The following is a 21,370-nucleotide window of genomic DNA, read 5'->3' on the forward strand; positions in this document are numbered from 1 at the left end:
GGTGTGGATTCTTGCCACTCTTTGAAGCAACGCTTGATCGCACTTAGCTCTGTAAGACATGGCAATCTGCGTCATAATGAGTCCAACAAGCCAGTCAGACACCCTGTTTATGACGGCTGTGCTGCGTCCCACGGTCACCTCGGAGACCGACAAATGCACTCATCAGCTGCAGAGCCTCGACTCGCCTCGCAAAATGACTGGCTACCAGGAGAAGTTGCTCGCCGCTTGACCGCTGCCCTTTACTCCCTGAAACGAAATCACCAAGCTGTATATGAACATAGCCAAAACCAAGCCCCCCCTCCCCTCACCAGCAGTAGTACTCCACGACGAGCCACATGTGAGGCAGCCGTGGACCTTAGCTGGTCGTAGCATACATCCACATTTGGCCAGCACGACCCGGTTTGGCTTCCTCGTTGACATTTTTCGTTCTAGAGGCGCAGAATTGTCAGCTGGATGGCTGCAGTTATCATGCCACCCGGTGCAATCCAGGAAACTGGGTATGCTTCTTTCTGGGAACCGGTGTTTCCGTATGGTCCAGCTCAGGAAGTACGAGCAGCGAACGGCTTTGAGCAAACATCTCTCATCACGGTAAGCCTTCTGCCGGCCCAGCATGGTCGCACCGACAGGATAGTCAGGCAATTTTCCGTTCCCGGTTGTACTAAGGAACTCGTCTGTGAACAGCCGCTGCGCGGCTTGAAATCGACATGTCGAATCCCCCTTGGCCCGATATCGCATGATCCACTGTGAGAGATGTAGCCCTTTCGCCGGTTGAATTTCTTCTGGACTACTTAGATTCCACAGCACATACCATCAGTTGCGTGTGTCCAGGGAGTAAATGACACAACCGCCAGTGGTGCCCACGGATGAAGGGACCAGGGATGTGTTGACCGGTATTACGTGCTTGGTCTTGACCGTGGTTTCACCATTCATCTGTCTTAACGACCGGTGTATCTGGCTGATGGATTCTCGTCGCCCTGTCTTGGATAGCCTCGAAAGGGAGTTGCATGCATAGATCAGTTCTCTCCAACGCGGCGGGGGAACACGGTGAGCGGCTCCAGCTCGAAGGCCTTTTCGCCCAGTATGACACACCAGACTCACTTCTCCCGTCTCGAAAGACATGGATCACAGTATGACGACAATCTCCAGGGAACACTGGCCGACGTATTGGCGGCCACGCTCTCCTGAGTCCAGGTCCCGCCATACCGGCCACCTCTTGAATTTGCTGCCGGCTATATCCGGCCGCCGCTGGCTTATCGTAAAATGAGTGACGGCAATGGCGTATAACCGCGCACAACCACGGCTCCTCGCACCGGGCCGCATGGGCACATCGTCGGTTGCCCGCATGCTGCGCTACTTCGATGGCATGCCGGACTAGGACATCGCGGACAGATGACATGCTGACGCCCTCATCGCCGGACATAGCTTTTCAAGTGCTTGCATGATACAGGTATAAAGACCTCCAGACGACACACGAATAGATACTTCGCCCTAAATGTTCTGAACTAGGTTGATATATCCATACTTCAAGCTCAGATTAGACCCGTGTCTAAGCCAGCACAACTCCGTAACCCCTGCCACTACAATCACTGAACAGTGACAAAGATGAACCTTCTGGCGTTTATGTATATTCTGTCACTTGTCCCCCTGTCAACGACGCTGCCGACTCCGGAAACGCAAGAGGCTTCTCAGTTCATATATCCATGGCTGAACATGACTCTCAGCAACCTCGAATCTGTCTGCCGCAAGAAAGGAGGAGACGGGTTGTACACCTGTACCCTAAAATGTGAGTTAGACACCATCTCATCTGAAAACCTTATAACCTCGCGCTATCCGCGCTGGTGCCGGGTATCACTGACTCTGAACCCGTCAGTCGACCTCTACGACCCCAACACAGAAGGCGTCGTGGACGTCAACGGCGCACACTGCGGCGCGGCTTGGCAGTGGAACGGCATCACTCCGGATCATGGCCCGGACAACAACTACCCCAGCACCGGCGTTCTATGCTGGAGCGGCGGCTCCAACACGTTCCAGTTCAGGGTGGCAGAGTTTCGGTCAGCCTCGAGCTTCGAACTCTATGTCAGTCATTTGTATAGCGACACGCGGTGAGTTGGACCCCTCCCCCTTCTCTCTTTCCCACCCGAGGAGGCAACGTTTCTGATCTTGTTCGACAATGAAAACAGCTTCCTCAAGCCGCCTTACGACGGGAGAAAAGCTCTGGTCAATATCGTCATCCCCGAAGCGCACCCCATCCCGCCGATGGCCCCGTACGTGCCCCCGGTCGACCAGTTCGAATTCATCGCCACGGCGACGATTTCGAAGCGCACAGACGGTCTGTCGTAGCAGAGAGCGCGGGCGTGTGTGATGGTGCTGTGTCGGTTTCAAGGCGCCCTAGCAAAAAGCCTCGGTTCGTCGTAGAGTGTCCGACGGTCAGGAGAACTTTCAGTCGTGTTTTACTACGGCCTCATGTTGTGGAAGTTGGGACGAGCCTTCAAATCCTTACCCCTGGACGGGATGCCCTTGCGGGAAGACAGCCAAGAGCTGGTTTGAGTGGAAGGCAATGTACGAATAAAGGTCCTGGATGATGTGTCCTTTTCTACTTGAGTTCAATCCCCGCGAGTGCCAGTAATCAGAGCCTCTGTTACCGGGTTCCGTGCTGATGTTTATGTGCACGGCTATTGAGATATCCAAGGCGGCTGGCGTTGAAACCAAGCGCGGCTGTCTTTCGTATCTCTCGATCGTGTAACCTCCATTGGGGAGTTTCCCTCACCAGCGCTGGAGGCACGAGACAGTTTGTAGCTTTTCTCAAGCGATATATCACTGCTTGTTTCTCAGATATTAAAGAACGAACAAGTCGCCGAGTCAAGGCATGGAGCATGAGAGGGTCGGAGTCGGACTGATTATGAAGGACATCGGAGATGTGTGTGTGTGTGTGTGTGTGTGTGTGCTGATCAGGACTCCCAGGATCTACGGTACCAGCTGAACGGCTGGTGTTCTTCCCCCGCCCTAGGCCACTCATGATTCAAGGGATGTTTGTTTCCTGTTCCGACGATCCGGGCTCTCAGTTTCGCCAAGTCATCCGGCCATACTTTCATCGGCGTTGTTTCCTTCCGTGTGTCGCAGGTTACATCAACAACCGACGATTTTGTTCAGGATTTGCGGACCTTGTTGGAACCTCCAAAGATCCAGGCATGAGTACCTCTGTAAAGGAAGAGGCATTGTGCATGCAACGAGTCATGGAGGAAATATAGTGACCGCGCCGGCCAGGTCTTTGAAGACTCCCATTGGCATTTCCGTGCAAGTATGCTTGTTCGAGCCGCCCTGTTATCCAGCATCAAGCTTGCAAGCCTGCAAGCCGACAACGAGATCTCCGTGTTTAGTATACATTCTCCAGCAACTGAAAAGTTAGCTTAATACAATGTTTCACTAGCCAATCAGACCTCGAGCTGTTCATCAAGCTTACTTTCCAGATGCTGGAGAGGTGTACGATGGTCGAGAGAACAAGGAAGATGTGGTCAGGACAAACCGGCATTGTTCACCGAAAGAAACCTCGACGTTTCTGCTTCCCTCTTCCATCCCCTCCTCGGTAAGTTGCGGTAAGGTGTGGACAGGGTTCAAGCGTTGAAACGTGCAGACGCGCAGACTCACATCGTTTGGAATCTTGTAACCCTCGAGTCTTTTCATTTGTGTACGTGTACGGGCCAAAACGCGACCCATCTTGGGACGAAGACCGCCGCTACGCTGCGAAAGGTACGACGAGTTGCCGTCTGGAATATCGCACTTGTCCCAGCATGGAATTGAGTTGATCGAGAGCAACTCAATTTCTTTCCTGTGCGGAAAAGGGAAGCCTTCTGATGCCCGTTCGAAGTGTTATGATCAGAAGACGAGTGCGCCCGCATGGCCAATCTTCTCTTATTTTGACTCGTCACCTTTTCCCATCCCAACCGATACCCTCTTCACACAGCATGTGCTTCTCTCCTCGTTTTTGTTTATAGCTGAGCTAACTGGATTTCTCTCACGTACTAGTTACGTTTGGACCGCTGCGGGACACACGAACGGCTTGTGCCCGGTAACATCTCCATTCTACTCCGAGTCCCGTGCAGCACAAGACGTACGATCGAGACATCATGGCTTTCCTCAAGACCCTCGTCGCTCTGGCGGCCGTCTTCCCCTTCATCGACGCTCGCCTCATGTCCAGGGCGACCAGCCTCGCCCAGGGCGTCCAGATGTTGAACATGGCCGCCGACGACCAGCAGATCAGCCTCCAGATTGGCATCAAGCTGCAGAACATTGAAAAGCTGGAGCCTATGCTCCGGGACGTCTCGGACCCGGACAGCCCTAATTACGCCAAGTACCTCACGGCGGCCCAAGTCAATGACATGTTTAAGCCGGCCGAAGCCTCCGTCGCCGCCATCCAGGCCTGGCTGGCCAAGGAGAACGTCAGTGACGTCTCGTACACAGACGGTGGCCGCTTCGTCAATTTCGCGACCGACATCGCCACTGCCAACAGGGTGCTCGGCGCGAGCTTCGCCTACTACGACGTCCAGGGCACCGTGAAGCTGCGCACCAAGGAGTACTCAGTCCCGGACCCCATGACGGAGCACGTCGAGCTCGTCACGCCCACGACCTACTTTGGAAGCACGAAGGGAGACCCAGCCTTCACCAACGCCGAGCTCCCGCCGATGTTCGCGCCTCTCGCCGGCAGACAAGCCCCCCCCGGGCCCGGCGCCACGGTCAACTGCTCCAAGGTATTCTCGCCACCGTGCTTCGAGCTGGCTTACAACTACGGCGCCTACCAGGCCGACCCCGCCGCGGGGAGCCGTGTCGGCTTCGCCAGTTTCCTCAACCAGTCTGCCCGCCAGGACGACCTCACGCCCTTCCTCACCAGGTTCAATCTGCCGGAGCAGAAGTTCACCAGCGTCCTCGTCAACGGCGGACAGGACCACCAGGACCCTGCGGGCGATGTGACTGAGGCGAACCTCGACTCCCAAGTCATGGCGGCCACGGTCAAGACCCTCCCGATCACGCAGTACCTCACCGGCGGCAAGGGGCCCCTGATTCCCAACCTGCGCACGCCGACGCAGGCGGAAAACCAGAACGAGCCGTTCCTCGAATTTTACCAATTTATGATGACGCAAGAGAACGCCCAGATCCCGCAGGTGATCTCCATATCGTACGGCGACGACGAGCAGACCGTCCCCATCGAGTATGCCACACGCGTGTGCAACCTCATCGGCATGATGGGCCTGCGTGGCGTCAGCGTTCTCGGATCCAGCGGCGACACAGGTGTCGGCGCACCATGCCGCGCCAACGACGGAAGCAACGCTGTCCAGTTCACGCCTCAGTTCCCCTCCACGTGCCCGTACATCACCTCCGTGGGCGGGACGCAGGCCTTCGGCCCTGAGACCACCTGGATCGCGTCAGGCAGTGGCTTCAGCAACTACTTCAAGCAGGCATGGTACCAGGAGGCGGCCGTGAACCAGTATCTGCAGACCGGAATTTCGCCTGAGACGAAGGCGTATTATCAGCCGTTCGCCAACTTTAGCGGACGAGGCTTCCCGGATATCGCGGCACACTCTGCCGGCCCTCCGTTCCCCATCGTCGTCGCCAACAAGCTCGTTGGTACTGGAGGCACTTCGGCTTCCGCCCCGTTGGTTGCTGGCTTGGTTGGACTTCTCAACGATGCCAGAATCAGAACCGGGCAGCCAACCATGGGCTTTTTGAACCCCTGGCTTTACAAGAGAGGCCTCAAGGGACTGACAGATGTCACCACTGGTGTCGCCCAGGGATGTGGCGGCATCGATTTGCAGTCGAAAAAGCCTTTGCAAGGCGCTGGCGTCATTCCCTTCGCGTCATGGAACGGCACTCAAGGATGGGATCCTGTGACAGGGTTGGGTCTTCCCAACTTTGAGGAAATGAAGAAAATTGCTCTGACGAAGTAGGTGATGGTTTCATGTTTGCAAATGCCTTGTAGTTGAGAGTTTAGTTCAGAGAGAGACTTGGCTGGCCCTTTTCGTGTGTGTGTATATATAGATATATACCGAGGAACCAAAACCAATATTGAGGGCCCTTTTCTCTCACTCGAACAATCGTCTCCGAGAGTCTTCCACGAGACAAAGACTGCCACCTAGCAGGTTTTGAATGATTGTGACAAAGGTCGATAGGAATCGCGGAGGGAGTTGGAACCACGCCAGCAACCTAAGTGACTGATCCACCAGGCGACCACGTGGGACTTTCATGATAGCAAGGCTGGAATCCGGAGAAGTGAGACAGAGAAGAGTCAAAAGCGAGACGGAAGTTCTTCACCAAGTAGCCCAAGGATGGTCTTGATGAATCCTGGTCTGATGTTCTCGCGACGGAGGTTCCACGGGCACGGGTGAGATCTTTGCACGGGCTGAACCGCTTATTCTTGTCGTAGGGCTCATCCGACAGACATATTCCATTTGCAGCTTTTGATTGAGGGGTCGACTTCGAATGTCGATAGCGCATGTTCTCAGCGCGTGGCAGAGGTCCGAGCTCGCGCCAATCTCGTGGATGGCCGAGACCTGAAGCCTTGGCACACAAAAGAGGCTTTTCTTACCTCCCAGGGGGAAATTTGATCCTCCTGACGCTCCTTCGTCGGAAAACAAGCCTGGTCGGTCATTTTCCCAGCTGGCGAGAGCGTGGACGGTGAACCCTTTTTTCTTTTCGCAAACGGGTTCATGTTCTCAAGACGGAGTTTGGTGCTGACACGCCTGCCTGCGAAGAGTCCGTTTTAGTCGAAGACGCATGCAGGGTAGAGAGGGGCTTTGACAAAACACCTATCACCAGAATGTTGCTGTCGATAGCCATGATGCAAGCCCGTTTTCGTTATCTTACTCGCGCGGCATACTAGATTGGGAGGTCGATGACACCCAATTATAGGTTTCTGCACGGCGAGGAGGTGGATCAATGTAGGACAGAGCTTGCTCCGGCCAGCGTCCTTGTGGTGTTGTTCGACACCATGATGTGTCAGTGACGATCCAGACCAGTCGGCCCCGGAAAGAGAGTGCCTAGCTTACGGGCTGCAGCTCGACGGCAGCTCGTCTAAGCGCCAGGCCGTTAGCGTAATCGTATTTTCTCCGCCCAAATGGGGACAAGAGAAACGCTCGGCTTCGCACGAAACGTCGCTCCCACGTAGTGTTGGGCGGGAATTCTCTCGAGATGCGGAGGTGCTGTTCTCCCGTAGCAGCGTGCCCGCAAATTTCTTCCCAAGAGTGGCAATCCTGCGTGGGTCTTGGTTATAACGAGAAAGGACTACTTTCTAATGGCGGAGAACCCGTTGCTTTCCAAGATTCTTCTGGTGGTCTAGATGTCGGCCCCAGCTCTGTGAGATGCCGCGTGCCCAGCTTCGACCTTTCAGATACGGACCGGAGTGCAGCAGTAGCAAACCCGCGAGGTATGATGCCTGTTCGCGAGAGCAGAGCTGAGGGCTGAAACCCCTGCAGTGTTCCGGTGTGTCGTTGCTTCGCTGCATCCGTATAGCGGTCCAGCTCGCCATAGGACCATGTCCATGATGTCGGCGATAGCGGGCGGGAGAAGCAAAGGATTGGCTTGATTATGAGCTGGCGACAAGGTGTGTCGGGCAATTGTATGCGGGAGGGCAATAGTGGGAAACAAGATCTGCGCAGGCTCAGGGGTTGCCGAACGGGACAAGTCTGGTGCGAGCTGAAGTTGATTGACAACGCAGCTGGCAGCTTGGCGGCTTTGCAGGTTGCCATTTGATAGCGTCAAGCAGATGGGATGGATAGGTGAATGCCATTGGATGCCGTGATAGCTGAGAGGCGAGACCCGACAGTGATTGACAGAACTTGCTGGACAACAGAAATGCCTCCGAGTGCCAAGATGCATGGTTGACAGCTGATCGAGGTCGGGTCGACAGGACGCTTTGCTGACTCAGAAGCTTAGCGTCTTATCAAGTCAAGTGGGCACAGCAAAGTTGGAGCCAGGATAGAGAAACACAGGCTTGGCGGCCTCGGACTCGAAAACCAACAGTTGCGGTTTCTTTCAACAACGACAGCATATAGAAGAAACCCCATTGTCGTTCTTTGTTGTGGCCGCCGACGCATATCCCCTAGGCAGCGTAGCCTTGCTAGCGTGTCAGAAGGCCGAAACGGCGCAACGACTGCAGTAGCCCGGAAGGCAAGTCGAACAAGATGTGACGCTGCGTAGCTGGGTCTCTGGAGCAAAGCAGGGGCAATCAAAGGGCCGAGAAAGCGCCACTATCGGGGAGACTTTTGACGCGACGGGAGCTTCGGTCCAATGTTATCTGTGCAGTATCCCATGAGGGCGGAAGACGAGCTCTCGACGTATCGGATTCGAGCACGATGGCCGGAAAGCAGGGCGGTGGCATGCGGTGGCATGCGGTGGCATGGTTTCCGCAGCGTAGCATACAGCAGCGGGAGCCGTGTATCGGGGGAGGGGGTTGGCATTCGATTGTCGTGACACAAGACGGGATTGTCGAGCGAGTACGGATACAGATACAGATAGAGGACAGGAGGCAGGAGCTGAAATGTATGTACCACTGCAAGGTAATCAAGAACCAAGATGCGAGCCGGGCGGCTGGCCCCGACCAAGTGAATTTGATCCATGCAACTATAAGAGCAGCATCTTATATGCATAGGTACCATGCACCCAGGCGGCTGGTGGGGTTGAAGCTGATCTGATAGGCGAATGTACGGATCCGCTGCCTGTTTGCACGTGCGGATGTATACCGTGCTGTACAATTCCAGTGGCCGGCCCTGTGAACAATGGCCCTATCAGGTGCAAGGCACAAGCGGGAGCGACTGGGGCAGGCAGGCAGGATGCTGCGGAACCTGGAAGCAAGCAACAAAGACATTGTCTAACCGCATTCGGTGGCGCCGTCTGGGATCTGCCGCCGTCTGTGACTGCTGCATCTGATGGTAGGGGTCTGCATCAGCACCTTCTGGGTGTCCTCGAGGCTCGACCTTTCCCATCGTGCCATCCTCGTCTCCTTCTCTCTCTCCCACACTCACTTTTGTCCTGCTTCTTTCTTTTTCGTTCTAGTGGCTCTCCTCCCCGCCACCGCTGCACGACCGATAGCAGCCAGACGGCTACCCACCTACAAACAAATACACATTCGTGATAGCACGTTTGGAAAACAGAGAGCTGCATCGGCCGCGCAGGAGATAGCCAAAGCCGTGTCAGAGATTCAATAAGCCACCTCACCGCCAACACTCTCGTAACCCAATCCAGCTTCACCTCATCCCATCGTTCTTCGCCCGAACCCACTCCACCTCTAGGGATGACGGCAAGCCTTCCGTCTCGCACCCGAACTCCCCTCAGTCGGCAAGCCCTGTGCGTATGGCTCTCAGACGAGTTCAACCATGAGACCGCCACCATCGTGTCTTTGTCAAAATCCGGCATGGAAGTATTGAATATCTGTGTCTTCTCGGGTATGCACCACCGGCGAACGACCCCCATTGGGCACATGTATGCAAATACATGTCTATCTACCTTGGCGATGGATTCCACGATGCAGCTTGCGCTTCAGACTTCAGTCGACACCTGGTCATCCTTGGTCTTGTTTCCCCGCGCACTATCCTCGCCGCACTTAGTGCCGAGCGAAGGACCCCCAACTTCCAAGAACTCACAACTTCGTTCTTCGGATCCAGAACGAACCCTTCGGCATTCTCGACAGGCAAGTGCTTTGTTTTGAGGTCGAAACGCAGCACTAGGGTAGGTGATCTATGTTATACGAGCCTCTCCCCACCCGAAAAACCTAAAGCCAACGGATCGTCGAGATACTCCTCGGCCCGGAGGCCGCTGGCACCCATTGAGGGTGTGATATCGTCACAGGCCCCAGAGTATTTACCCACATAAACCAAGTGATCAACGGGTAAACGTTACCAAGACCTTGGAAGATCGATACTGCCAGTTCTCGCCGTCGCCAGGGACCTGGGATGAAAGTGGCTAGACCCCTGAGGACAACAGTCCTGCAGCTTACGGTGTGCCAATTTTAGCGTTTGTATCCAAGCTGACCGGCTCAAGCCACGCTAACGAGCGGAAGTTTTCAGTTGCCTAGGGCCTCTCCAAGGCTTGATCCGCGGCAAGTCTATGCTTGGAACGGGAAGGAGAGACGGCCGGTCTATTCCTCTCTCGGTTGTTGATATCTACTAGTCGCCCTCGTACTTCTTTGCTCTCAGGGTGTCCGTATGCCCTGGAGTCTCAGAAGCGCGTGGCCGACCTTGGCCGTATTAAGTCAAACGGCACTGTCGGTTCCTGAGCTAGGCTCATAAGAGTCTCTTGTTTTGCCTCGTGTATTTGCTGGCACATTACTGGGTCTCACTCCTCAGAGACGTTGAGCATTTCCCCACTGTCTTCTGCCTATGTACCGGGTCAGACTGGAATTCCCGGGCGTTCTAGCAGATGAGCGCGGTGTGGTTTACGTTTGTCTTGTTTCGATGTTTGGATTTGGCGAGCAGTCTTCCACGACCCTCCCGTGGCGCCCTGCCAACCCATGGAAGTCGGCATCATGACGATGGCAACACCCTCCGACGATGTCCGACCACCAGGGGGACGCCGATGAGCTACATATAGTATGCTTCTGGCTTTGCAGGGTTGTTATGGTTTCTTTTCGGTCTAACGGCTTGGCTATGCAACGCTTGGGGAGACATCGCTCGCGCGATAAGGCCTCGACTCTCCTTTGTTGCCTCCGACCAACGCTACCACCTCACGATGGGTGAAAGCTTCTTCCCTTCTTTGTACCTTGCCCACCCATTTCCTGGATACCCAACGCATGGGTGGCGCCAACAAGCCAAGTACGGGACCAGGAACAATGCCGCTTGTCACCATTCCCAGCTAAGGTAACAGTCCGTTTGGAGCGGACGACTTGTGCCGGTGGAACCTAAGTTCGTGCGGCGGTCTTGAGTGATTGCAAGGCCAGCCGTTGCTTGTCCCCCGTACCATCCTTGACCACGGCCTCTCATTGCCGCGGCGGGAGCGCCCATGGCTGCCCATATCGTTTTGGGCGTGGCCAATTAGGCCAGGCAATATTGCTCTCAGCTCCCGGGGCCCCCGTGTATGCGGCTTGACTTGGCCTTTGTCCTAAAGTCGATGGTCCTCGGCGCTTGCAGAGTCTCTGCCCTGACCCCGTAACACATAACTTGGTTCAATGTCCCGTCCCCTTCGTGGATGATTCCTTTTGCCAGTATCACGCTCGCATACAGTTCTCGCAAACCTACTATCTTCGCTTCAAGGCTGGAAGTGGTTTGGCCAACTTGTGGTTTGTTCATTCAACAATTTCCCCAAAATGAAGGCCTTCAAGTCCTACTTCACGCCTGCCCAGGCGCCGGGCCAGGCGGCGAACGAAGCATCGAAGCCCAATCCCCTTCAACCAACGACCACGGGATCGAGAATGCAGCCTTCCGAAAAGCCAGCTCCCTACCGAAGCCATAGCGTTAAAACATCCGCCCGACAGTCGACAGTGAGCCTGGCGCTCACGGCAGGAATGAGGGACAAGCATGCCAGCAGCATCCATGATCTGAGGGCGGATGTCACGGTACACAGCTTGTACCAGGACCAGCTCAGAAAGATGTACGCTTCGGCCTGGAACCTCGGTGAGGGTTGTGTTCTCAAAAAGGGCCGCAACGACTACGTCTGCGCCCCACCTCAGCTGTCGACTATCCCGAATGGATTCTTCGACATGGTCAGCCAGCTCAACGTGAGCGTAAGTAAATTCAGAAATCCCACTTTCACGATCGAGTTCTGAACAATTTAGTGTGCCATGACTGTCAACACCCCCGTGATCCAGTCCATCATTCACGGTATCTTAAACACTGGGGAGGCCATGACCTCGATCCCTCTTTCCGGGGGCCTGCAGCTGCAGGTTCTCCCAAGGATGACCGACCTGCCTAGATGCCAGAAGCATCATTTCGCAGCCTTCATCCTCGACCCTCCTCTTTTAACTGTCTGGGACGACGACGCGAACAAACTCCACGATCGTGCTGAAAACCTCCAGCAGATGATCATTGCTCACATCTGGCGAAGTGATCCCATTGATGAGGAAGAGAGTGAAGAGAAGAACGAGAAGCAAGCCGGAGTAAACGTTGAGGAGCTCTCTCCGTCGGCTATCGAAGAGGCACTCGGAGCAGAAGCACGGCCAACGCGGGTGATAAGCTCTGCCCTCGTGGCATTAGCGATCAGTCTCAGCATGACGTGCTTGGGTCTCGGCTACCGAAGCCTGGCTCTGCAAACAGCAGTAGATGGCAGCTACACGCGGTTGGCGTTGTTGGCAGTGTCCCCTATCACCCTATTTATCAGTCTGGTGAGTCAGCCGAGATGACAGTCCTGGATGGCTGTTGACTGACACGTGCCTTAGTTCTTTTTCATCTCCATTTCTGGAATCATCTTTCAGATTTTTGGTCCCATCTCCTCCATCCACTCGAACTCTTCCAACTATTCCGGCAAGCCTCCCCGTCGGCTCAGCCCTTACCGAGAACAGCTCCCCCATGTCACCATCCAGATGCCCGTCTACAAAGAAGGTCTGAACGCTGTCATCAAACCAACAGTCCTGTCACTCAAGGCCGCGATTTCGACCTACGAGATGCAGGGCGGTACCGCCAATATCTTGGTCAACGACGACGGTATGCAGCTACTAGACGCCGAAGAAGCCGCCGCCCGCAGAGAGTTCTATGACGAGCACCTCATGGGATGGGTTTCCCGCCCTGGCCACAACCCGAAGCCCGAGGACCCCGCCGAGAAGCCATTCCTTCGCAGAGGCAGATTCAAAAAGGCATCCAACATGAACTACGCCCTGATGACGAGCAACAAGCTTGAGGATAAGCTCAAACAGATAAACCGTGGCAGCAGCTGGAATCAAGAAAGCGAAGACAAGGTCTACGACCAGGCCTTATCGCAGGTCATTGACGAGTCCGAAGGCCGGACCTGGGCTGGTGGTAACATTCGCATTGGCGACTACATTCTTCTGATCGATTCCGACACTCGTGTTCCTCGCGACTGCCTGCTGGATGCTGTTAGCGAAATGGAGGCCTCCCCCGAAGTCGCCATCCTTCAGTACACCTCAGGTGTCATGAATGTCTCTGACTCGTTCTTCGAGAAGGCGTAAGTTGCTCGATTCTCGACTTGAAAGGGTTTCATTCTAACGTGCTTCACAGCGTCACGTGGTTTACAGAGATGATTTACACCATGATCACCTTCAACGTCGCCAATGGCGATATCTCCCCCTTCGTCGGTCACAATGCCGTGCTCCGCTGGTCTGCCATCCAGGACGCCGCTTCTTACATGGACCATGAGGACGGCTACGAGAAGTTCTGGTCCGAGTCCCATGTATCCGAGGATTTCGACATGGCTCTGCGTCTCCAGACGGCAGGTTACACCATCAGATACGGCGCATACACAGGTGACGGCTTCCAGGAGGGCGTGTCCTTGACTGTCTATGACGAGCTGGCCCGCTGGGAGAAGTACGCCTACGGCTGTAATGAGCTGCTCTTCCATCCCTTCCGCTTCTGGTTTACTCGCGGCCCTTTCACGCCACTCTTTAGACGCTTCTTGACCTCCAACATTGCTTTCTTCAGAAAGTTGACCATCTTGTCCTACATCGGCACCTACTACGCCATTGGAGCCTCATGGATCCTGACCTTGGCCAACTACTTTATCACTGGATGGTTCAATGGCGTGTACGACAAGTACTATCTCGATTCGTTCGCCACTTACTTCTCCATCATCATCGTGTTCCCGCTCTGCGGCAACATCGCCCTGGCTGTGCTTCGGTACAGACTGGGCCATCAGTCCCTCATCGGAGCCCGTGAGTCTCGCCACCCTCGACCGTTTTGACCCTTTTCAATACTGGCCACTTGCTAATCTCTGTTATTTCACAGTTTGGAACAACTTCAAGTGGATGCCAGTCTTCTCCATCTTCCTTGGCGGCATCTCGTTGCACGTCTCCAAGGCGTTGCTCTGTCACTTTTTCGAGATCAACATTCAGTGGGGTGCTACATCCAAGGAAGTCGAGCGCTGCAACTTCATCGAGGAGATTCCTAAGATCATCAAGAACTTCGCGGGCACCTTCATCTACACCTTTGGCGTGACGGCCCTCATCATCTGCGGGATTTACGTCTTCCCTCCCCTTTGGCAGATCTCAACCTTCGCGACCATCTTCCCCCTGTGCGTTTCTATCGTCTCGCACTTTGCGCTGCCGGTGCTCCTGAACCCGGCCTTGATGAAGTTTACCTTCTAAACCCCAACGAACTCCTTCCAATTCCACACCACCTTTCCCCCCTTAATCAAAGAAAAACCCATCCATTTTATCATAGAACATGTATAGACGGGGTTTTTCATTTAGAGGGGGTTTTATTTTCATTTTACAAAGAGGTGTTTTGGTGTACATAAACTTGGGGCACACTATTATGGGGGCATGATGGGCCTTTCTTTCTTGCTTTGGTGCTGGGGAAGCGTCGTTAATCGAACGATATGATGTAATGCCTCCTACTTCTTCTTATGTGTACCAGATATACCCGGTTCCCTGAACAAATACATCAAGAAACGAACCGTTCAAAGCACATCGTCCAGCAAACAGTGTTTTGCCGCCAGCCAAAACGATGTCCTCTCCTAACTCAGAGGCTTTGCAGAAGTCCTTTCTCTCTCCTGTGCCCTGAAAAGCAGCACAAGGCTCAGATTTGAAGATTTAATTACTCTCACAACTGACTGGTGCCGTTCTGAAACCGGCGAGGAAAAGCTCATGGGCCTTCAGCCACAGTCATCTCTTTATTGTACAGCTTGTAATTGCTCACAAGCTACCGCCAACTTACAGTCTCATGATCCATCGAGACATAGCATACACCCTGTCCAGCCGCCCAGATTATGGAAGTCGACCCCAATATCCGCTAAGGGGCCCATAGAGGGTCAAGACTGTTGTCAGCCATGGGCCAATACAACAAGTGATCCGCATCAACATAGGCTACACCCCGCCAGCGGGGCCTTCCTCCAGCTAGGACAGACGAGCCCACCTCGTCGAAAATGCACACACGCATGCGCGGAGGTTTCAAATGGAGGGATACCACATGTAAAAGCGTCGGGATGGGAAAGCGTCAGGGCCAGAGATTCCATATGACGAACACGGGGCAGCCTTCACTGCCTTGGTGCTCTTTTCTAGGAAACTTGGGACTCGTCGGCAATGGACATAATGTCGACGAGACGAAACGAGGGGTGTGCACCGGTGCCTTGGGGACAGAATGCCCTCGTGTAGGTGTCCAGGGGAGTTACAGAACGGATTGCGAACCTGCTCGGTTACTACCTAGTTTCTCGGCCTCAATCGTAGGCCTGCCATGCTCTTCTTGTCCGATGACAAGGTACAGCACTTGCGGGGCGTCAAAATCGCCGCCAGGCGGAATGCCGCTCTGGCTTCCTCCAAGCTCCGAACCTGCCATTTGATGGGTGTGAAATATGGAGGCAGGGAGAACGGCATTCATAGTAGAAAAACAGATTCCCAGAGTAATCTCACAGTTGTCGTTTTGATTGCTTCTGCTTCTCTACTATAAACGTGAACTGTTTGTGGAGGAGTCGTGTCCCTGATGCCTTTATTCCCTATACCCGTGCTGCGCCTGAAAACTCCATAAACCTTAGCAAACGCCATCATAAAGCAACACTAACCATTCGACGTGTAATAATCCCTGCAAGAGACGGCAACAAGACAAACTGTGAGTCTTGATGGCGGACTAGTACGCAGATACATCTGCAGCAGAATCATGTAATGAAGACCTTTTTGAGCTTGTCCATGGAGTAGACCTCGCCGGTACGCAAATCTTTGACCTGGTCCGGCGGCAAGCCCGACTTTTTGGCATACTCCTCAAGACGCTCTTTGCCGTAAGCCCGACTGTTCGGCAACAGCAACAGGTCGTGCTCGACGTAGCTCTTGGTGTGATGCGCGTATGGGACGTTGCGGGCGAGATCGTTGAGTTCTGTCGAGCAGATTGGGCAGACGGACTGCGTGCCCGCGGTGGCGGATGCATTGGTTGCAGTGTTGGCATCCGCAGCAACGTGTGACGAGTTTAAAGAGTGACAAGCCGGGGTCTTGAGGGCAGAGAGACCTGATGAGAGGGCTATGTGCAGAAGAGGGTATGAGGGGAGAGCGAGAAGGTTGTTGTGGGTGCTGGTGAAGAGGTCGGCAAGCGCGTCCCAGCGGTCTGAACTATAGAGATCGGAGTAAACGGCGTTTGCAGCGGTGGGAGGGTAGGCAAGGAGACCGAAGGCCTTGCGAAGCTCGTCGGGATACGTTGCCTTGAACGGGACAAGATACTTCTTGGCGTGGGCGATGGCTTCGAGCAGTTTCGGTTGGGATTGGGTGCGAACGAGCTCGATGTACTGCTGGAAACGGAGCATGAACTCGAGATTGCTCTGTCCAAAGTAGTGTCAGTCTCAACTCAAAGGGGTCGGGCGAATGGGAATGCGTACATCCATCTTGCGAAGCTCCTTCTTGTTGTCCTGGCACCAGGCCAACGCCTCAACGACGCTCCCACGCCTGAGTGACTCCTGAATGCGGCTCATATGCACAAAGGTCTCGACGTCAACAAGATCATCCATGTTTCGCTCGGCGGTAAGTGCTTGGGCGCTTTCGTTGTAGCCATGCCGAAGCAGGTAGTCAACAAGCAAGCGATCGAGACGGGCGCGGCTCCAGGCCTCGTACTTGACGTCTTCGACCGAGTGCATATTATAGAGGTCACCAAGGTGGGAGATACGAGCACCGGCCTGGCGGGTGAGGCGGGCCTCCTCGTCGGCGTGGGCGGTGAGCTTGCGCTTGACGCCGCGCATGCGGGCGATCATGGCATCGAGGTTGCGGATGACATCGTCGGGTGATGCGCGGCTGTTGACCGAGGCCGTGGCGGTCTCCTTGAGAAGGGACTTGATGGCGGTCGAGTCCTTTTCGACGGTGAAGTGGGCAGACCGGAAGTTTTTGCGGAGGAGCTCGTACGGGAGGCGGAGGAGGGGTTGGTCCTATCGGTTGGAATGGAAGTCAGTGCTGGTGGATTCAGAGCTAGCTTGTGACGCAGCAACATACGAGGAGGAGATGGTCCTGGTGCTTGATCGTGGCGTGCTCGTGGTCGCCCATATTGGCGACTGTCGAACGCTTCAATTGATTGACAATACGGCTCGGCCCTCTTTCACGGCGCGTGTGTCCTCGGGGGAGAAGGTGTTGAATGTACAAGATTGGCTTCGTCAGGCTGCCTCGAATGGTCGTTGGTTGGTTGAAGTACAGGCGCACTGATACGGCCGCTAACAGCAGTTGCAGTATGCGGCCCGATGTGGCGGGGCCAGAGTCGCTCCGTCGTAGATGTGTTGGGGAAATGAACCTCCGTTATCGCTTATTGGAATTAGCTTGTACTGAACAATGCCCCAAACCAGCACATCCTCTGTCCTATTCTTTGGGGTTGCTTGAGTAAAGGTTCATATTGACCTTTGAGAGTATCATGCTTGCTATCAACTGCTCCCGGCGCGTCCTCTGACCTGACCCCCACAATGACGAATCCAACACTGATACAGATAGAGACTGGGTTGTTCCGATGCACAGACCACACATCCAGATTAACATGCTTATATAATACACCAGCCACAACTCGCACCACAGGCACCACACTCCCCTACCCTGACGCGCTCCCTGCCTCGTCCCCAGCTCGCTGTCACTCACTCGTCGTGAGAAGTAAGCAAATGCGACGCGAGAGCCTGGGGAAGAGATAGGGCAGGGACAGCTAGCAATGGTGGATACTACTACGGAGCCGGTGTATCTGTTGTGCTCGGCTTCAAAGTGGAATGTCTCACAGTCCATCAGTCAAGTGATTCATGCTGGCAGCCCACTGGGCCATCAGGTGATTCGTGAGGCTCGGCATTTCGAGTTGCAAAGGTACAAAGGGCTGGTCAAGTCGCTGAGGCTAAGGCACCCGAAGAAGCCCATTTCCTCAGACCGGTGGAAGCGACCCCTGCTGCTCCTTGGGATTATTGTCCTTCGCTAACACCAAAAGCCACATTGACCGCAGATGAATTGATAAGGAGCAACAAGCAAGCAGGCGCATTTCCAGCCTGGGGTGCTGTTGCGGCAGGTGCCCCTCTGCAGAACGCGGATTGGATCGGGGCAGTCGGGGAAGGAGGCACCCACAGAAGACGGATGCCGATGGGTGTGGCTTTCTCGTCTCTAATTGGCTTATTCAGTGACCTGCCTCAGGCCAAGATCCTCCCTCACCCTCCAACGTATTTATCTCCAGCCTCACCCACTTTGCACGTGTTCACCCTCTTCCTCCGCCGCGTGACCAGAGCTTCCCGCCGTCGCTCCCCCCAAACCGACAAGCCAACTCAACCGGCCCTCTTCCAGTCCGTTTTATCCTCTGGAAGTAATAAGAATAAACGCAAGCCTTCGCACAGGCTGTCGCAAACTTCAAGACTCGCCATTTGTGAAAAAATTCGACGCGTTTTCTCGAAATTTCTTCCGCCACTCAACCATCGACTGCTTGTAACTGGACGGGCTCCATCCGTCGAGGACCCCCCCAGCTACCCGCTGCCGCGCGATATCACGAGTTTGATCACGCCGAACACGTGAACTCCAGCAAAACCCGTGATCTGGCACTCACCGCCCAGACCACGCCGCACAGCACATGATCTCAAGGTATGCGACCTGTCCCATTTTTATGGCGATCTTCCCATCGGCCCTATCGTCTTTCATCTCAATCGCACTGCACCGCGACGGAAGGCAGGGTTTTTCTTGAGCGATGCTTTTCCTGATTGCGCCATTTTCTGGAATGCTGCCTTCATCAAGCGCATATCGCGACGCTGCCTGTCAGCCCCGATCAAGCGATTCAACATGACTTTTTTCTCTACAATACTGCTAGGGAAACACATCGTCTTTGCTCAGATATGTACGCCTGGGTCATTCACACACCATAATGCGCTCACTCAGAGCAGTGTGAGGCCACTTTGGATGGTCTTTGCTATCATGACAACCTATGGACTCACTCATACCCAATAGCAATGCATCAGGAATTTCTGTGTGGCATGAGGACATACTCATGAGCAAGCGCTCTAATCGTCCACCACCCGAATCCAGTGTCGCCGGCCTCGCTTGCAGTGCACTTCCTTCTTCACATTACTCTCACTTGCGTGGCTTGCTTCGTCCTGCATACCCGCTCTCTGGGCTGGTTAACATTACTCTATGGTGCTAATCATATTCCTAGTCCTACGATCCATCTTGGTGGCTCTGACTTGTGCTCAATTCAAGGCATCGAAAACTATTCAAGGCACAGTTCGACGCTCCGCTTCTGATCTAGTTTCTGATCCAACATCAACCCCCGCCACCGCAACGATGACGGATGTTATGGCCGATCACCCAGACCTCTCTGAACTGGCTGGCTCGCCCTCTCCAGGCCAAAAACGGAAGCGCGACGATATGTCGGAGTCGAATAGCCCTGGCCGGGCGAAGCGAGCCAGCGCTGGACTCTCGGATGCCGACACCGCCGCCTTCATTGAGAACGCCGTTGAAGCTGCCCACGCTGCCGCCGCTAATGGGGTGAACGTGGCCGACTTCAGCGCCCTTCAGCAAGCTGCAGCCGCCGTAAACTCAGAGGCTGCTGACCCGGCCAACGCCTCCAGCACGGCTGCCGCTGCCTTGGGATCCATGTATCCTACTCTCCACGTCCCGCCTACTACGGAAGAGCAGTTCGCTGCCCAGACAAGTGATGAGCCGAACCATGGCCAAGACCATACCTTCGGCCACGCTGATCTGAGCCCGTCCGATGGACTCCCGGCTCTTCCTACTATACCTCAACCCACGAATGGCGTCCAGTCTGTTCAGTCCCAGCAAACCCATCAAACTCATCAGCAGCACCAGCAGCACCAGCAGCACCAGCAACATCAGCCCCCACAGCCCCAGCACCGATATTCATCTGGATCTGCTGGCACTCCCGCTAAGAAGCCGGATGTCGGTTCAGAGGAATGGCACAAGATGCGCAAGGACAACCACAAAGAAGGTAAGTAATCTTGCAGAGTATACTCACAGACAAGTGGACTGACTGAAAACAGTGGAGCGTCGTCGCCGCGAGACCATTAATGAAGGCATTAATGAGCTGGCCAAGATTGTTCCCAACTGCGAGAAGAACAAAGGCTCCATCCTCCAGCGTGCCGTCACATTCATCAACCAACTCAAGGAGAATGAGACGCAGAACATTGAGAAGTGGACCCTGGAGAAGCTGCTTACGGAGCAAGCTATAGCAGAGCTCAGTGCCTCCAACGACAAGCTCAAGCAGGAGTGTGAACGCCTCTACAAGGAGTTGGAGACATGGAAGCGAGTCGCACAAAATGCTGGTCTCTCATACCCGCAGGCAAACAAGGAGGAGCCTGCCGCAACGACTTAGAAGGTCTCACCACAGGCCCAGGCCCCTTCTTATGTGGATGGCATGGACCAGGTCGTTACCCAACCTCGTTTTCCAATCGACCAGATGAACGGCCACTACAGTGTGCAGCATCGCGCTTCGGCTGCGCCCAATTTCGCCCGTCGACCTCAGACTCCAGTTTCCAGCGCTGTCGGAGCACCACCCATGTCGTCGCTAACTTCTGAGACCTACCAGACCCATGCTCGGGCCCAGGATCTCGGTCAACTCAGCCCTTCAACTTTCTTGCTTTCACTCTATACCCCCAGTCAGCAGTAGGCTGCGTTTTGATGTTTTCATTCGGATTAATAAAGCACTTTGCAGACAGATTATAGTCTATAACCAACAATGCTCTCTAGCTCTTGTCTGTTTTCTTCCGCCCTTGTGTGTATACATGGATTAGTCTCAGTGTCGAAGGGGCTTCGGCATGGATTTGTAGGATTTTAGGCTCTCAATGGACTCCACCTACATACAGCCAAGGTGTGCTGAGGATAGAGTTGGCCGTAACTAAACAATGACACTTTGATGGAGGCCACGGTAGCCTTACAATGTCCTTGCGTGGATGTGTCTACGATGAGCTAAAGGGTTTTGTGGTTGCCAGCTAAAGAAGTTCTTGCCGTCGTTTGTGATCTATCCTTTATCGGCAACAGGCAGGGCCCAAACCCTTCACCACAATGACCTCATGAAATGACTACGGCATGAATACCTGCTCAGCTGAGTGACCCGTTCGACATCTGTGAGGCCATTATGGACCATTCTCTAAGTCTATATTCCGATCAGTCACTTTCGGATACACGACTGTGTGGAGTCCTCTGATGAAAGACTCGGATATTGGTATCAGATTTCGTTTTCCACAGTTTTGGGCAACGCAAAGCAGCTCGAATCGCAACGCAACACTCATAGCAAGCCGTCGAACCTACCTGTCCTGATTCTCTTGGGCTTTCCCCCATGCAGTGTAGATGAAAAAT

General features: G+C 54.4%; 6 protein-coding genes across 6 annotated transcripts; 5 read left to right on the plus strand and 1 right to left on the minus strand.

Moving 5' to 3' along the window:
- Positions 1-1,602: 1,602 nt before the first annotated feature.
- Positions 1,603-2,341, plus strand: CDEST_01049 (uncharacterized protein; the record flags this gene model as incomplete). The annotated part of the gene is made up of 2 exons (XM_062917208.1): positions 1,603-2,102; positions 2,181-2,341. The coding sequence occupies 2 exons, from the start codon at positions 1,603-1,605 to the stop codon at positions 2,338-2,340; spliced, it is 660 nt and encodes a 219-aa protein (XP_062773259.1). The 3' UTR covers position 2,341.
- A 1,205-nt stretch (positions 2,342-3,546) lies between these two features.
- On the plus strand, positions 3,547-5,973 carry CDEST_01050 (Putative peptidase S53, activation domain, peptidase S8, subtilisin, Ser-active, Sedolisin). The gene has a single exon (XM_062917209.1). The coding sequence runs from the start codon at positions 4,125-4,127 to the stop codon at positions 5,937-5,939; it is 1,815 nt and encodes a 604-aa protein (XP_062773260.1). The 5' UTR covers positions 3,547-4,124; the 3' UTR covers positions 5,940-5,973.
- Positions 5,974-8,986: 3,013 nt separating this feature from the next.
- On the plus strand, positions 8,987-10,518 carry CDEST_01051 (uncharacterized protein). The gene has a single exon (XM_062917210.1). It carries the CDS (start codon positions 9,281-9,283, stop codon positions 9,692-9,694), a length of 414 nt encoding a protein of 137 aa, XP_062773261.1. The 5' UTR covers positions 8,987-9,280; the 3' UTR covers positions 9,695-10,518.
- Positions 10,519-10,537: 19 nt separating this feature from the next.
- CDEST_01052 (Putative glycosyltransferase 2, nucleotide-diphospho-sugar transferase) lies at positions 10,538-14,553 on the plus strand. The gene is made up of 5 exons (XM_062917211.1): positions 10,538-11,704; positions 11,756-12,301; positions 12,356-13,098; positions 13,152-13,801; positions 13,875-14,553. The coding sequence occupies exons 1-5, from the start codon at positions 11,288-11,290 to the stop codon at positions 14,231-14,233; spliced, it is 2,715 nt and encodes a 904-aa protein (XP_062773262.1). The 5' UTR covers positions 10,538-11,287; the 3' UTR covers positions 14,234-14,553.
- Positions 14,554-14,784: 231 nt separating this feature from the next.
- Positions 14,785-17,697, minus strand: CDEST_01053 (Putative CRA domain, gid-type RING finger domain, Fyv10 family). The gene is made up of 3 exons (XM_062917212.1): positions 17,051-17,697; positions 16,447-16,986; positions 14,785-16,389 (listed from the first exon to the last, which is right to left on the minus strand). The coding sequence occupies exons 1-3, from the start codon at positions 17,099-17,101 to the stop codon at positions 15,739-15,741; spliced, it is 1,242 nt and encodes a 413-aa protein (XP_062773263.1). The 5' UTR covers positions 17,102-17,697; the 3' UTR covers positions 14,785-15,738.
- Positions 17,698-17,963: 266 nt separating this feature from the next.
- On the plus strand, positions 17,964-21,054 carry CDEST_01054 (Putative myc-type, basic helix-loop-helix (bHLH) domain-containing protein). The gene is made up of 3 exons (XM_062917213.1): positions 17,964-18,646; positions 19,212-20,003; positions 20,056-21,054. Exons 2-3 carry the CDS (start codon positions 19,340-19,342, stop codon positions 20,385-20,387), a joined length of 996 nt encoding a protein of 331 aa, XP_062773264.1. The 5' UTR covers positions 17,964-18,646; positions 19,212-19,339; the 3' UTR covers positions 20,388-21,054.
- Positions 21,055-21,370: the final 316 nt, after the last annotated feature.

The sequence above is a fragment of the Colletotrichum destructivum genome, chromosome 1, assembly GCF_034447905.1.
Source record: "Colletotrichum destructivum chromosome 1, complete sequence".
NCBI lineage: Eukaryota > Fungi > Ascomycota > Sordariomycetes > Glomerellales > Glomerellaceae > Colletotrichum > Colletotrichum destructivum.